The 17,125-nt window shown below is 42.7% G+C and overlaps 1 protein-coding gene across 1 annotated transcript in view; it reads left to right on the top strand.

Annotated features, from left to right (window-relative positions):
* The window catches only part of LOC103778820 (ubiquitin carboxyl-terminal hydrolase 22-A), a gene marked incomplete at its 5' end in the record, with an annotated part of 51,889 nt that extends 36,510 nt beyond the window's left edge, over nucleotides 1-15,379 (top strand). Inside the window, 7 exons of the mRNA XM_008946434.1 lie at nucleotides 2,055-2,160; nucleotides 3,815-3,973; nucleotides 6,061-6,187; nucleotides 8,932-9,023; nucleotides 10,507-10,569; nucleotides 12,542-12,691; nucleotides 14,465-15,379. Of these exons, the coding sequence (XP_008944682.1) occupies nucleotides 2,055-2,160; nucleotides 3,815-3,973; nucleotides 6,061-6,187; nucleotides 8,932-9,023; nucleotides 10,507-10,569; nucleotides 12,542-12,691; nucleotides 14,465-14,507 (740 nt within the window). The remainder of the gene's footprint in view (nucleotides 1-2,054; nucleotides 2,161-3,814; nucleotides 3,974-6,060; nucleotides 6,188-8,931; nucleotides 9,024-10,506; nucleotides 10,570-12,541; nucleotides 12,692-14,464) is intronic.
* Nucleotides 15,380-17,125: the final 1,746 nt, after the last annotated feature.

Raw genomic sequence — 17,125 nt, 5'->3', positions numbered from 1 at the left:
AGCAGGGATGTTACCTGTGCTCCAGGGAGAATCTCTAGACACACCTTCTCTGCTTCTGCCTGCCTTGAAACAAAACCCAGGGACATAATGTTTCAAGTGGTGAGATTACAAGGGTGTGGCAGTTGCACGTTTTTTTCTTTAAAAAGGAAAAGTGGAGTTTTAAAAACAAGAATAAAAACATCAAGTTCTGTTTTGAAAATATATATTTAAGTCTTTAAATCTTATAAGTGATCTTTTTCTAAAGGTGAAGAACATCTTGCACAGTCTCCATACTGCATGTTCTATTTATTAGTTTAGCATAATTGAGACCTTGTGAAGATCTTAAGTTCAGTGAGATTTAGCTGAAATTCCCATTAGAAAATGCCTGAGACTGACTCAGATAACCTCCAACTCAAACCTTATACATTTGAAGTCTAATTGTACAGCATTTTGTTCAAGGAAACAAGATATTTTTCTTGACAATTCAAACAAAAGTTTCTAAAGCAGGCAGCTGAGTGAGAGCTTTCCTGAGGCATTTTGGATCTAATTAACTGAAGTGGCCTATTGGAGCTTAGTAGGTATCACCCATGTCTGCTTCTCTTCACTTGTTATCAGGTGAGACTTCTGTCAGTTTATATAGTCTTTTCAACAAAATTTTAAAGCTTTGTTGGAAAAAAAAATCTTATTCCTTCCTGATGGAAAAAAACTCTAGCTAGAGCACCTTAGACACAAGAGAAGGGGTGAGGTTTTGCCTTATGCATTTAGCTTCTTCAGGTGTTTGTGTTTTTTACCTGCTTGCCTAGAAATTAATTGGGTTTGAGTAATAGCTGTAAATTGAGGAGTCAGCATCCTAGTATTTCAGTTTCAGAAATTAAATAATTCCTAGGAAGTTGAAAATACTAGAAAACCTGGCAAAACTTAATTCTGTCATAGCAGTTTCTGTCATAGGGGATTGGAAGACACCTTAAGATGTGCTTTACAATTAGCTGGTGATCTAGTTTGTGTTTGCCTCTGCTTACAAAGCAAAAGCAAGTGCATTTGTCCTACCCAAGCAAAATAAGCAGTTCAGTCTTGGAAATAAAAGAATAACATGTATCACTCCCAGGTCATCTATGAGGAATGGAAGGAATAGGCCTCAAAGCTGAGAACTGGGCTGAGAAATTTTTTGGTTATTTAATGCTCTGGTTAGTCTTAGAAAGCTGAATTGGCCTAATCTCAGCACTCAAATCATAAAAATGAATTGCTGTGCTCCTGAGACCTGCAGTGACAGTTTCTAACACCTAGAAGATGGGTATGCGTTCATTGTGCCCCTTGGGAACCTAATGGATTGCCCTGTGTCTGGAGAAGCTGGAGGAAGACACAGCACTTATCTTCCCACTTCAGATAAGGACATCTTTCATTTTCTCACTGGTGAAGTCTTGGATGGAAAGTACAGGCTGATGTTGAATGGACAGGGTGCAGACAGCAGGCTGGAGGTTAATGGGTCTTAACAAACCTCTTCCCCTCACCCCTCTCTCCAAATTTGCCTGGGATAGGATTAAAAAGTAGCATTTGCTGATGGTTGTCCTCTTTATTTAGAAAAATAACGTGCTATTGGGTACTCTGCCTAAGCAGAAACCAGTGCTGCTATGGTAAAGAGCTGGCCATTTCTTTTTATGTATAAATGTTACATGGTGGTGCTCCAAATGCAGTTTAAATACTCATTTTTATGAACCACCTTGGCAACTCCTTCATCTTAGGAACTGATCTTTATACCAGCTACCAGGTAGTGCAAAGGAAATCTCTCTAAAGGGAGATAGGACCATACCCTGGAAAAGTGGCTGGCTATCAGCTGATGTGTCTTAAACCTTCACGTCTACAGGAGTTAACAGCATTTAGTCACCTCTTGATTATCTTTTATATTTTTCTATGATTTTTTTCTTCAACGTGCAGCTTTTCAGGGTTCTATATTGTCCATGTGGACTTGCAGGATTTTATAAGTTTGTGTTCTAGAGTTACTGAAGACACAGTTCAAGACAAACCACTGTTCCCTGGGAGGATTTCTGAGTCCTGAGCCTGTGTTTGCATTCCTCCAGGTGATGATAATGGGAAGAAGGCCAACAACCCCAACCACTGTAACTGCATCATAGACCAAATCTTCACGGGCGGACTGCAGTCTGACGTTACCTGTCAAGTCTGCCAGTGAGTACCTTTCTTCTCTGATTCTGCACTCTGATTTGAAGCTGTACTCCCTCTGGTGCAACAGTGTACTGAATATTTTCTTTCTTGAATACCAATGAAATACCAGCAAAATTCCAGCAAGTCAAGGAACTGTTTAAATACAGCATCAGATAAATGCAGTCAGTTATCAGTTAACAACCATGTGTTAAGAAATACCAAAAAACCTGCCTGGAAAGTGCCACAGGCTTATGGGCAGAACCTTTTACTGGGCTGTAAAAGGTTGTTTTCCAAGTTCATGAGGAAAAGACATCCACGATCTCTTTGGAAGTCTGTAATTGCACCTACATTTGAAGAAAATTCTGATATACCACCATATTTTCCTTCAGTTAGGAGCCTCATGCATCATCAGGAGAGCTTTCAAAGAGGTTGATACCTAATGTAATCTCAAGTACCAGCAAGCAAATGTTTTACAAGAGTAAGGAAAAATGTACTTGTTCTGATGTGTGTACTGGATGGAGCAAGTTGATTTCTCTTTCAGTATTGTTTGGTGTTGCCATAGTGCAGAAGTCAGAGTTCTTGTTTTTTGTTCTGTCTTGCATTCTTCAGAATTACGTAGACTGCCCTGCAGACAGGCTGTTGTGCTGTGCATGGGTGAATCTGCTTTTATTCCCAGTTTTCCTGTAGAGGTTTACAGAAGATTTACTCGAAGGAAAACATACAAAATTTTGTTCTTTGCAAGGCGGAGCCACAGAATTTTGATATGTTAATAAAAAGCTTGATGTGTTGTGACACAATGTTAGCATTGATGAAACCTTAACAAAAGTTTTCTTTCAAAAGTTGACAACTTCTCCACAAGTGAAGCTGGGAAAAAAAGCAGATTATAGGGTTAATGAGATTGCAGAGTAAAACACACTAGTTCTAGAGGAAGAGAGAACTTAAAAAATAAGCCTAACAAGTACAAAGGGAGAGAGCTTCCAAACTGGGAGCTTAGACTCCTGCAGTTCTGAAATTCTCTTAAAAATCTAAACGCTGGCAGAAAAGATTTGAATCAATACAAGTTAAAATTTTGAGAAGCTTTTTCTGTAGTCTAGCTGCTGGCTTGTCTTCAGCTGTCTTGTAGAGAAATCTGATGGAGAACATACGCTGCTTCTTGATGCAGTTATTCTTTGGCCTTTCAAATTCCAAATGCTCTAGGAGATGCTGATGGGAACTGCAAAGCTTAATTCAGTGCACTACTGTATAGCAAAAATATTTGGCTCTCTCTTTATCAAAGTAACCTTGAGCATCATCTTCCATGTCTTCAGAGAACCATGCTTCTGAACTAGCTGGACTGCACATGGGAGGTGTTAGCTGGTTTATACTGCTCAGCAGTATGGCCAGTACCTCTGAGTAACCCTGCTCATTCACTTGGAGTCACAGGGCTCCAGTGGGGAGGAGAATGGACTAAATTCATATTTAGTACATCACATACATTTCCAAAACTGTACAGCTTTTAAATATTCAGAAAAACAATCAGCTGTGGGAAACCACTCGGGAGCAACTTTATTTTCTGTCGTCTTTGAGTGCCCTCTAGGGGTGATGTAGATCCCCTAGTTCTTGAAGGAAGTATCTGGCGTGCACCTGAAAGTGAGAGAGGCTTCAATTTACTTCCTTTGAACTGTTTTCTTTTTCACAGTGGCGTTTCCACAACGATAGACCCGTTTTGGGACATCAGTTTGGATTTGCCAGGCTCCTCCACCCCGTTCTGGCCACTGAGCCCAGGGAGCGATGGGAGTGTCATCAATGGGGAAAGCCATGTGTCAGGCACCACCACTCTCACAGACTGCTTGAGAAGGTATGGGACCAGCCACACACCACTCGGGTGGGGGAGAGGGAATTGGGCTGCATTCTGTTCTCCAGGTGGCACGGGAAGGGAGGAGGCAAAGAAGGCTCAGAGCAACCATAGGCCTAACAACGAGCAATCCAAACCATTGCCATGCGATGCAAACAAATGTTGCATTGGCTGTTGCCAGGCAATGTGGTTTTGAATGACTGAGACTGGTAGTGGCAGTCTCCTTGTTCTTGGTTGTATCAGCTAAGGAGGTACATAAAGAGTTCACAATGCAGTTAGTATTTGTCTAAATGATAACACCAAGTATGAATCTGATTATGGTCTAAGCAGAACTTAGGGTCAGCTACTGCCAGCTTAGTTGTGGGGAGGGCATTAAGAATTAGTGTGATGGAGCTTTCAAAAAGGAAAGATAACTCTGAGCAGGAAACCTGGGCATCTTGGAAACATGTAGCTGGAGACAATGTTAAGGCTTCATACACAGTTAACTTGGATCCTTTAGCAGATCTGAAAGTCATTCTCTTGAGGCAAATGCAGATATTCGATGAAGGTGTTTGTCTGAGGGAGAGGTTACCTGTGGCCTGGGGCAAAAGTAATCCTCTTGGAATAAAAATTCATAGCTTCCAACATTTGGCTTCTAACCTTGATACTTTAAAGATGATGATTTTAAAGAAACAATGGAATTAGTCCAAATGAGAAACTGCTGATGCAACAATGCATCAAGAGGCAAAACCTGTCAAATTTGGGTGTTTTTCTTCAATGTGGAGATGAGCAGAATCTGAGAAAGATGATGATAGGGAAGGAAGAACATCCAGGTTTAAAGAAACTCTCAAAGGAGCATGAGTTTTGGGAAAAAGTTGAACTCTAATGGATAAAGAGGATAGGTCTAGTGTTTTAATCAAAAGTTAGTAAGCAGATTGATTATTAGATTCAAACAAGGCATGCAAATGTAAGTCAACTACCATGGCTGTGCAGCTTGAAGCTGGCTTGAAGAAGGGAAGATTGAGCAGAAATATGACAAAAGGCAGAAAGATGTAAGTGCCCCTACAACAATAATATATTTATAAGACTTTTTACATACTTGGAATTAAAAAAATCAAAAAGCAAACCCAGAGAATAGTGATACATAGGGTAGGCAAAGGAAATCTTGTTAATCAAACACAGGGAGACCAAGAAGCTGCACTGGCCATACATAGAATGAGGCAAGATAGGGTTAGTGACAAGGTGATGCCATGCTGCCTTCACGTGCTTAGTGTGTGCATCAATGTAACATGTTTCATTAGATTTCAAAATATTTAATCTCAAAAATCCTAGCTGTAAAGCAGCTTCTGGGGAGATGATTCATTTGCCCCATGGAGGTCTAAATTTAGAGAGAGAGACTCAGCAGTCCATCCTCCCAGCCTTTTCTGTGCTGACAGGCTCTGGAAAAGTGAGAGAGGCTTTGCTGTAATGTGTTGAGAACACAGAGGTAGTATATTTTCTCTAAGCAGTTCCCTGTTCTGTAATGGTCTCTTCCTGTAGCTCCCTTGAGCAATTCTGTCTGAAAATTTTGAAAGAGATTTTTCTAGTTGTCAACACTTGGGTTTTCTTGGAAGATATCTGTATTTTGAAAAGGACGTTGTGTTTACAGCCCTTTCCATCTCAGAGCTTTGATCCTAGCCCTGGAGGGCTACAAGTTAGAAGTGTCCTGCAGACAGCATGCAGCTGAGGACAGAAATTGTGTCATCTCGCTTCAGAACTTCCATATCAATGTTTTTGGGTTGGAAAACAAAGGGTCTTTGCTTTCTCTGTGGAAATCAGCTGTCCTGTTGTAGGAGATGAACTAACATTTGGCTCCTTTCTCAGACACTGATGTATTTCAGTGCAGTGTTCCCAAGCAGAGCAATGATAAATGTCAGATTTGGATGTCTGAACCATAGAGCTTTACATTATTTTGAGTGCTGGGTTTTTTCAAAATGACACTTAAAAGCCATGAATCCTGTCTCTTGTGATGCCAGTGACCCAAAAGTAAAACAAGTGTTTTCAGCACGTGTGGGAAATAGTCTCTGATCATATTGTTCATCCTTTTGCTTTTTAATATCTTTTTTTTTCAGGTTTACAAGGCCAGAACATCTAGGAAGCAGTGCCAAAATCAAATGTAGTGGTTGCCATAGCTACCAGGAATCTACCAAACAACTCACTATGAAGAAGTTACCCATTGTGGCCTGTTTTCATCTCAAAGTAAGTTCACAGGGGGCAGACAGAGCAGAGGATATGTATTCCTCTCTGAGAGGATAAGCTAAAATCCTGGCAATATCTTCTGGCTTTCACCAACTAATCTTCTGTGATATAAATTAATGTAAAGGACAGCCTGCATGCCCAGCTAGATTTCTATTAAGATAGTATTACATTATCTATAATGTACTTTACAGTATGTCTGTGGGAACCAAACTAATCAGAATCCAGAAACAAAATGGAAGGCTAGTTCAATGCTTGAAACCACCACAGAAACCCAATTTCCAACAACACCTACTCATCCTGCGTGGTAAAACTTTCACCCTACACTTCTGCTGGAAAAATGCCACAGAAGAACTGGGTGTTGAAGGAAAAGTGTGACAGAGTTAAAGGCTGCAATGGAGAAGGCTTCTTTGATCTTCCCAACTGTGGTGGAGTTTTCAGCAGTTTCAGTTTAGATTGTCAGATGCAGTGGTGGGAGATAATGTCATAGTTGGTGCCCTCAGATAGTTCAGTCCTGTACAATTTATGTCTTCAAGAGTGTGGTGCAAAGTAGGCAGCTCTCACAGATGATGAAGGTTGTTCTGTGTCAAGAGGCAAAGAGTCCTTGAAAAGTGATGCCATAGGAGCAGCCACCACAGTAATTTATCTGCATCTTTGATCTGCTTGAGCTTTTCAGATGCAGACCTACAAGGTCTTGAGTGTCTCCTGGGACAGAATGACAAAGTCCCCTCATTGCTAGGCAGCAACTGATGTTCACTGGCCTCAGCTCTTACCATGACCAGTGTTTCAAAAATCTGCTTATCTGAAGTTGATACTAGTGTCATAAGCTGCATTAAAAAACAAAACAGTGTTTTACCTATGACCATGGTGACTGGAGACACATTTTAAAATGGCAGCCTGTGTGCTATGTAGAAATGAAGGCTTGTATTGCTTCTCTATCAAGCTGGGGAGTGCTGAACTGAAAGAACACACCCTCCAGCCTTCTGCTCCAGAGAATTTGTTTGGTTGTCCAGTTCTTAAATGGTATCTAGGCTTTGAACTTAGGTAAAACACCTGGGTAGCCTTAACAGTGTTGGAATTAGACCTTTTATCTTGTAGCTGTCATGGCAGAGTGCATGCTGAACTTTCCTGTAGCATGCAGGCAGGTTTTTTTGGTTTATTTTCCCCTCTAAGCTAGGTCAGTATGTTCATACTGGAAAATCTAATAATCTAACTATAGTACCACGGTCTCACTGAGAAGTCACAAACTGTATTCAAGAAATTATTGTAGTTTGGAATTGTAAATTACATAGCAACTCTGTATCCAGTGTAGCAGCAATTTAAAATTTATTTTCTAAGTCTAGCTTGTATAGAAGCTTGTTAGTGAAATGTAGAGGTCTTGACATGAGAACAGAATGCCAGAGGAAAGCATTTGTATTTCTGAGAAAAGATTAATTCTGCTTCCTACTGGAAATAAAAGGTGTTACAGATGGCAAGGATTCCCTCTCCTGTAATTTATGGGCCTTTTCAGACTGTTGGGGGCAATGTCTTCAGATGTTCACCCCCATAGACCAGCAGTTCTTCAGTTGCATCTCAAGTGTTGATATTCAGTGTTACATGCCAGAGACACTGGCCTGACAGGAACAGATAGTAGCACAGTTCTTTTGTTCTTCAGCAGTTTGTGGTCTTCCTGCAGAGCATTCTTCCATGACTGACTTGAGGTTTCAGGAGTGCTTGGCTGGATGTGTTGGGCTCATTTTTTTTTTATGCTATGTTATTATTCAGACTAGTTGGCAAGACAGACCTAGTGATTCTGCTCTTTGGGCAGGGCAGAGTGAGTGGACTCAACCCCTGTCTACACTCAGTTCAGTATTTGTGTTCTCCAGAAGAACTGAAGATTTTTTCTTTTGAAACTAAATGACTTTTCTGAAGTGATTGTGTTGTCCTGTCTGTGCAGAATGCAAATTTCATCTCATGTGTTAAAGTGGAAAAAAAAAAGCACAAAAGATAAGAAATAGAGAATCTCAGTTACTCACATCTGGGTCTGTTGCTAGGGAATTGTTATGGCACCACAATTGGAAAATAATTAACTTGAAGTGTAAATAGAGCAGAATTTCTGAGAGATGGGGAGAGAAACTGCCTTTAAATAGAAAGTCATTCATCTCTTTCTGGTATTTGTTCCTGTTGCCATTTAACGTTCAGTCGAGAGGATGGTGGGTATGGCAGGCTCCTCTTGGCAGAAGGACAAAGCCTTTTTATTATCATACTCCCATTTTTTGCCTTAATTTGCATTGGTGTTCCAGTGTAGGCTTGACTCCTGTCACTTGGGTGATTGGGTGGGTGGGTTCAGTGTGTGAATCTGATGGCAAGCTCTCATTGTCACCGTGCTGTGTGCCAGCATGGGCAGCAGCCACACATTGGAATAGTGCATGGCACAGATCACTGGTTTGGGTAAAAGCTGCATGTGCTCCCTCTACTTAATATCTTTTAATATATTTTCTCTTAATGTCAGTTGAGAATGTTTGTGTGTATAGATATCCAGGTAAACAAGCTAATTAATACTGTATTTTTTCCTCCACAAATTGTGGTTTCTTTTCCTGGTAAAAGTGTGTTGGTATTTACCCAGGGGTTCCCAGTCCAGCTAATCAGCAGCAAAATAATCTGGGATGTCCCTGGCTGCTGACTGCTGTTATTATCATTGTTCCTGAGGGGAGGACGTTGATAACAGATTTCCCTAAAGAAACAAAAACTTCTTCCTCTGTCTGCAGCGGTTTGAACACTCAGCCAAACTGAGGCGAAAGATCACTACGTATGTCTCATTCCCACTGGAGCTGGACATGACACCATTCATGGCTTCCAGGTGTGTACCAAGTCCAAAATCCCCCAAAGACCTGGACAGAACTGGTTACCAGTTCATACATGTGCATCATGAAACATGGAACATCCTTGAACCAAGGTTATAGAACAGTATGTATAAAGATACTTCTGCTGTAAGCTTCTCCTTGAAATGTCCATCTTTTCTAAACTAATTTTTAGATAAACCATTGAGTTTTGTGTGCCAGAAAAGGCTTTATATTTAAACATTTTGATAATTATTGTTAATGTGTGTTATGTATTTGGTTGCATGTAAAATTTGTAGACTCAGATCCATCATGCCTTCAGATCTCTGCTTTGGTCCCATCACCTGAGTGCCAACTCACCAGTCATCCTGTGTAATGAAGCAGACTAGACATAACCTACTCCCTAACCAGTATTTCTGAAGTTGTAAAAAATCCTTCATCTTTATTCCTGCACACATGCACATCTGAGGCTTTTTTATTTTGTACCTTTAACTTCTGTTTAGAGAATGCTGCAAGAAGCAAAAAAGTAGCCCAGATTAAAACTGGCATATCTAGTTGGTATTTAAACAGAAACAGACTTCTCCCACCTCCCAGGTTTGTGAGAGACATGACATTTATATAAATACACCATTATGAAAGGAATTTAATCAGCTCAGTTAATGAGTATTTGTCAGGTATCCCATTCAAACATACAAGAGAATATTCAGATTGAATTTATATCTGAAGCAATGCAGAAAACCCCAAAACATGGCAGCTCTTAACACAGGGGCTCAATTTGATGCTAAAATTTTACTCATAATTTCAAGCTTTGCCTGTCCCTCCCTTCTGCTTGCCCTGGAGAAGAGCAGATGCTTCTGCCAGGAGAGAAGGGAGAGCCCTGAAGCTCTGTTACATAGTGCTTTATTAGGAATATGTGGTTTATTCCAGTATATTCTGGAGATTCTGAGACTTCCTTGTTCCTCTGTAGTGAATTCTCCCTGGATAGAACAAGCTCTGCTGATGAAAGGTATCAAGCATAATGGAAGATAGATGGGATAATCAGCAGGCATAACTCAGTAATCTGAATTTCATCGGCTCTGAAATCAACAGCATAATCCTATTGCTGCTGTCAAACACCAAATGAATTTACAAGTCAGAGCTGGGATGATTGACCCATCACAGGATAAAGGATTGATGTAATTAGATATTTTTTTCCAGGTTTAAAATACAAATCTTTTCTTAACCTGTTTTTAAGCTTTTGGGCTAGAACATTTGACATAAACAGATCTGTATTTGCAGCGCTGAAGCCTTGACCAGGAGGGGAAATTGTTTCTTATGTTCCATTGCTCTGAGAACAAATCATCTTTAGCATCCTAATCAGCAGCCCTTCTCCTCTGCTAAAGCAGCACTCTGCTCTTGAATAAGGACGTGGATTGGGCAGACAGGCTGTGCCATGTAAGACCTGCTGCCTGGGTTTGGGAAGCCACAGCTCTAAGTGACTGGATTTTTGTGTGTGTGTTGCAGTAAAGAGAGCAGAATGAACGGGCAGTACCAGCAGCCGACGGATAGTCTAAACAATGATAATAAGTAAGTGGCACCTTCCATGGCTCCTATTCTGTAGGGTAGTTGGCTTCTAGAAGGAGATGTACAGCCTGCTGTATATCCTGCAGTGTAAAGTGTGTGACTGTGTCAGCAAGCCTGATCTGTTGCAAAATAAAGCTTCATTCCCTCCCCCTGCCAACCCTTCCGTGGGTTTGTGGCACCTGACTTTTTTGGGTCTGGAGGTGGGTGATAACCCCCAGCAATCAGCCTATGAGCAACATTCAAAGCTGTGCTTGCAGTATTAAAAGGGATGGGTGTTTCCTTGAAATAATCCTATCTCATTTGCAACAGCAAAGGGAGTTGCAGAGGACCAAAAGAAAGTTTCTATAACACTGACAAAGTCCCAGGTAGATGATGCTGGTAACTCTGGGGTTTCTTGGTGGGGTGTTGATTCCAGACAGGCTTGCTCAGGCATCTAAACGGAGTGTAATTGAAACCAGTATCCATCATTTTATGGGAATAGAGGTGGTCACACAAACCTTATTTCTTTTTTTTAATAAGGTTCCAAGTTTGGTTGTTACAGTCACATGCTAATTTCGTGTATTTACATTCTCCAAGGCATTAAAAGTTTAATGAAGAAAGTAGAACCAAATGACAGATGTAAAAACTAGTGAACCAGGTCTTAGTGCAGTTGTCATACAGGCAGATGTATGTGGTCCTGTAGCAACTGAGTCATTAGATGTATAGGGTTTAGTTGTATTAGCAAAGATCTGAAAGAAGCACCACTGATCTCTGCTGAGGTCTGCACGTGACTGAAGCTGGAGAAGTTATGAACACTGAGAGCATTAGGTAATGAGAGCAGAGGCATCTGGGCTGCTTTGTAAGCTGGGACAACCTTGGAATCCTCCATCTAGGACTAGAGTGGTGTCCATCCCATTGGACTGCAGGGCTCTGCTAGGAAGAGGGTGACTTTATCCATCACTGGCTCTGTAGGCAGTCAGCTGAACAGGTGCCTTGTTGCAGCACCTCTGTGTCAAAAGAGCTCTGTGAATTTTGAATGTAAGTGGGACAAAATCAAGTGAGATTAGAGAGATCATTTTACTATTGTGCAGCTGTGTTTGTGTCCCAGTTTGAGGACAGCATTTCAAGAAAGAGTTAAAGAGAGTAGTGAACATCTGAAAGAGGGCCACAAATGTATTTAAAACTGGAAACAAATCCTTCCTTAGAACAAAAGAGCCAGGGATTTCAGTCTTCTCCTTTTTAAGAAAAGAAAAGGGGGAAAAAAAGTTAAGAGCAACTTGGTTAGTCTTACCAGTGTCTTTGACACAGATGTTTCTCCTTCCTTAGAACAAAAGAGCCAGGGACTTCAGTCTTCTCCTTTTTAAGAAAAGGGGGGAAAAAAAGTTAAGCTCAACTTGGTTAGTCTTACTAGTGTCTTTGACACAGATATGTTTGCTAGTTCTGAGGCTAGCAGGCAAATGCAGTGCAGCATCTGCAAGCTGGAAATTGAAGCTGAATATATTCAGTATTTCAAAACAGGTTCAGGCTTCCTAGATTAAATTAATCAGTTCAGCATTTTATCACTGGAAATATTTAAGATTAGCTATATTTACCTCCTTCCCCATACCTCAGATGCATTTTTCTGGTTCACTAGAGTAACTAATTCTGAAAGAGAAGGTCAGAAGGTCAGACTTAGATAACCAGTGGTCCTCTTCAGGAGTGCATCAATATTGATCTATTTTAGAAGAAAAATCATGGTTAGCCAGTACTGGTAAGGCTGACAGCTGTCATCAGCACGGAGTGTTGCAGTAATAGCAAGACAGAAAAAGAGCAACATGGTTCTTTTCCCTGGGCAAGGATGCCTCCTTCCCAGTTAGTGGTAACAGCTGGTGTTTCACTGAGGGGTCAGGTCCTTTACTATTGCTAAACATGTTTATCAACACAAGCTTCTGCCTGCCTGAAAAATGTTGGTTTTTCCCTCTTGATTCATGTATTGATTAACTCTTTCCTGTACCAGGTATTCCTTGTTTGCAGTAGTTAATCACCAGGGAACCTTGGAGAGTGGGCACTATACCAGCTTCATCCGGCAGCACAAGGACCAGTGGTTCAAGTGTGACGATGCCATTATCACCAAGGCTAGCATTAAGGATGTGCTAGACAGTGAAGGGTGAGTTGGGAACTGCAAAGGGTAAAGGAAGGGAAACTTGGACCTTTGTGGGCTTTTCCTTACTCTCAGGTAAAAGACCTTTCCATCATGGAGAAGAGTTAATTGCTCTCTTTGCATATCTGCTGCCTCTCTCTGTGTATATGTGTCAGTGCTTCAGGATGGTGCTTTACAATCCTGGATTTGTCAGAGGAAGAGGAGGATGAGGGATGTCAGCTGACTCTGCAGTGTCTAACTGCTGCTCATGTCCAGCCTGGTGTGCTAATGGAAGGGGCTCTGAAAAACAGTGTAGGAGCAGTGTGACCTCCATGACACAATCCAGTCTGTCTGCAGAACTTCTGCATTACTCTTGAGTGTAAGAGATCTGAGAAAAGCCATTAAGAAAATACCCTGAACCAGAGTGGCAAGGCTGTAGGGGAGGCACGGATAGAACATGAGCTGTTTCTTAGCCCCTGCCTTTAAAGTGCATCAGCCAAGTATGGGGAGTGCAGAGCAGTAGCTTGCCAGGGAGGCATCTTGGTGTTCCTCACGTGAGGGAGGAGCAGGGGACTGCTCTGTGTTTCAGCAATAAGGAAACTTAAAATCTGAAGTCTTCATTTTTCATTTTCGATTTTGGACTTGGAAAGATAAACTTTTATTGTTCTTGGTTCAATTATTCCTGACATTTCCCTGGATTGCTGCAGGCACTGATGTTCAGTCTGTAATTTTTTTAAAACAGACTTTCCCATTTTTTCATTTTTTTTGAACTTCAGGAAGTAAAATAAACTTATAACTGAATTTTAGTGTTGAATGATTTGAGAAGGTAACATCTGCTTTGAGCTGAGCAGAAAAATGAGTTTGCTTTTCTTCAATAATGAGTGGCTAGCTCTGCTCCTCAGATGGGCTCTGCCTGTGGAAGGAACCACACAGGCCAGGAGGAGAGGATGTGTGACAGGACTGCTGCCCATCAGCTCATGAGAGGCTGGTTTGAGCTCAAATCCATTTTCCCTGCTTCAGATAAAGGCTGACACCGAGTGGGTTTTGTACAAGGGAAGCTCCACAGGGCATGAGATAGAATGATAATAATTGGAAAGTCTCAAAAGTGCTTTGAAGCATTTTAAGAGAGTCATGTGGTGACCCTGTCCGTGTGTGGCACGTAAAGAGGATGTCGAGATGAGTCCCCTTCCCTCTGTAGGTAGCTGCATGAGGCCTGGCTCCCTTATGTAGCAGTACACATAAAGTAATTAAGGGCAGGAAGGATTTCATCCTGTTAAAACACCAGATTTGAGTACAGATTGAGACATTAGATATCTGAGTGGGACACGTGAGTGTTCACCCACATGCCTGGCTCTCCATTATGCTTCTCTAGCAGTAAATGGCAGAGAGTTTGGAGATATCCTGAGTGTCTGATGCATTGGTAATGTGACTCTAAAGCAAGAGTGGCAGCTCAAAGTACCCCTGTTGTATTTGGTGTCACTGTAGTGTTAAATGGGTGCTGTCTGTCTGGGCACCAACACAGTTGGATCTTCCAGAGCTTTCTAAATAGATTGTACAACAAGGTTTGAGTGCTTGATGTACAACTGCTCAGTTCCCCTGGTGAAGTTCTGTCAGCTGGTTTCCCTCCTCCTCATCCGTGGTTACTGCAGGGAACTGCTGTGTCCCTGGAATTGCTTCAAATTGAAAAGAGAAACAAAATTAATAGTCCTTTTTTTTTCTTTTTATGATTGCATCAATGGAAATACTAATCAGCTCCAACGTGTAGCAGAAAGCTGAAACTGTACCTCTGCTTTCTTGCAGATATTTGCTGTTCTATCACAAACAGTTCCTGGAGTATGAATAGCCTTATCCAGCAGCTTGTCAGCTATAAACAAGGAAGAAAATAAGCAAGCCTTCTGAATCGACACACAAACCTACCTGAAATGAAAAGACCCATTAAAAACCAACTAGCACTGAGCTGTAACAGGACCTACTTGACACTGACTCAAAGCCTGGAGGAGTGAGAAACGAACAATGTCCCACGTGAACGCGGTCCCGCGAGGACAGAGAGGGGGAAAAAAAGAGGCTACAGTCAGTCCCTTAAGAGAGGAAATAGAAAATGAAAGGAATGCTCTGGGTGGGGGAAATGGGAGCCGAGGAGTCCGGGCACTGGTACATCTCCTATGTTCCTCCAAAACGTGTGTGGGAAGGCAAAGGGTTATACCCTCATCTCCATAAAGCATCTTCTCCATTTGGTGCTTCAGCTCCAACGACCAATCACATTAACAGTTAAAATTAAAAATCCAAGCCCATTTTTTTACGCCTATGGGTCTGAAAGCAGTAGAGTGGAGGAGGAGGGGATGACACGACGAAAGGACTTTGCAAGTATCTTTTTATTTGTGAATTTTAGTTATTAAATAAATACAGTATGAAACTATTAGGCTCTTTTTTTTCCAACAACCGTAAAAGAAAGAAAACCCTGGATTGTGGAACTGAAGCTGCAGCACTCAGACAGGTTTTCAAGCATGCCTGCTTGCCCAGGTAACGTTCAATGCCATCGGACTGCTCATCAAAAGCATCAGCACAGAGTCTTTTCTGTTTGACCCTTTTTTTGTTTTGTTTTCTATAAATAGCTATTTTCTTAATTTTTTTTCCTTTTATTCCCTTTTTTTCACGAGAATGAAATTCATAAATGCAACCATCAGTAAAAACGAATGAATTGGCGTGTTTATACTGTAAGAGTGGTCTTGGTTCTTTTTTTTTTTTTAAAATCTTGTGAATAAGTTTGAATTTCTGAAAATGGCTCGTTTTGTTGTCGCTGGTTTTGGTTTGTGGTTTTTGTTTGTTTTTTTTTCCCCCCCCTGCTGCCTTCCAAAGGGAGAGATCTGACACTTGTTAAAAAAAAAACCTCAGCGTTGAAAAATGTTCCATCTGTTCAGAGCCTTGCTGCTGGGGGCAGCATGGAGCGGTGGGTCTGCTGCTCTTGAGCACTTCTGCAGTGGCTTCCAAGTAAACAACACCTTTTCCTGGGATGTGCTAGGCTGGTATTGGTTCCTTGCTTCCTCCCACACGGATTAACTCCTCACATGCTCTTCTCCTTGCAGAATCCCAGCCTCGTGTCAGCATCCTTCGCCCGCGGCGCTGGGTGCCCCAGCTCCCTCCTGCTGGGTCACAGGTGTGGGTTTGCTCCTTTTCTCCCCCTCCAGCACTGGCTTTTCAGAGCAGCCCGTTGGCTGGTTGTGATACTGGCAGCCCCACGCTCTCAGGAGCCTGGGCTGTGGACTGGAGTGCAGCCTCTGGAGCTGAACGGAGCCAAACTAGCTTTGCTCTCCATGGTGGGACCTGTTGGGAGCTCTGGGTGAGAGTTAGGGGCTGTAGAAACAGGTGTAAGAGCCACCCCAAAAAGGTCATTACACTCTGTATGTACCCAGACAGGTGTCCTTTGACTTCACCTGTGTGGTTAAACCCAGGGATGGGTCCAACCTTTGAGATTCTGTGCTCTGGATGTGAGTTACAGGTGTCTGACCTGCCCGAGGCAGAGGTGGAGAGCAAGCTGAGAAACAGAAGAAATGGGAGGAAACTAAGGGAAAGGAGTCTGGTTGGCTTTTTATATGAGCAGCCAAACAAAAGGATGGGGGAATCTCATTTATTTGTACACAAACTGGAAGAGTGCAAGGGACGTTTGTGTGTGAGGAGATTCCTGTGCCAGCTCCTCCCAGGGAAGGAAGGAGGGAGAACTGGAGCACCTCACCCACCCAGCCCAGCCCGGTGAGGTCCGTGCAGCACAGGAGCTGCTGGGGCAGCCGGTCTCTGTGGAGTCATCACAGGCTCTGCGTTTGCAGCCTCCCCTTCCCCCGCATCACCCCTGAAATCCTTGTCAGTTGTGACTGTTGCTGTGAGATTGCCCCCGAGCTGCCTTGTCACGGCTGAGAAAGGGCTGGAGAACAGCAGCGTGGTGTGCCCGCGGGGAGGGGCACCTCCCTCCCTCCCTTCCTCCCTGCCTCCACCCCTCCCTTCCTCCCTCCCTCCCCAAACCAGGCAGGGTTTCGTGCAGATGCTCCACCAGGCTTCCTGCCACCCTTCAGTAATGCAGCAAGCTTGCAGAGGAAGCCCAGCATCACCCTTCCCAGGCTGCTGCAGTTGGTGTCCCCACCTCATGGAGGAGGAGGAGGAGGAGGAGGAGGAGGAGTGCCACCGTGCGGCAGATGCCTTCGCTTTGTGACGCTCAGGTCTGAGCCTTTGGCTGCTTTTTGGGGTTTTTTTTGATGTGATGCCTGAGCCTGAACAAATGAATCCTGTTTTCCACTGGCACACGCTTGGCTGCTGGAGCTGATGCAATCTGCTTTGTTCAGCCTTTAGAAACAAACAGTTCAGGGACGAGGCCAGCCCTGTAAACCAGCCTGGGTGGGTTTCCCCCTGGTGCAGAGGGCTGTGCTCTGTGCCCCCACGCTGGTTTCGGTGGGAGATTTCAGTGCTCTGTTC

The sequence above is a fragment of the Merops nubicus genome, unplaced genomic scaffold, assembly GCF_000691845.1.
Source record: "Merops nubicus isolate BGI_N331 unplaced genomic scaffold, ASM69184v1 scaffold9528, whole genome shotgun sequence".
Taxonomy (NCBI): Eukaryota; Metazoa; Chordata; class Aves; order Coraciiformes; family Meropidae; genus Merops; species Merops nubicus.
This window is presented reverse-complemented; position numbering and strand designations above follow the sequence as displayed.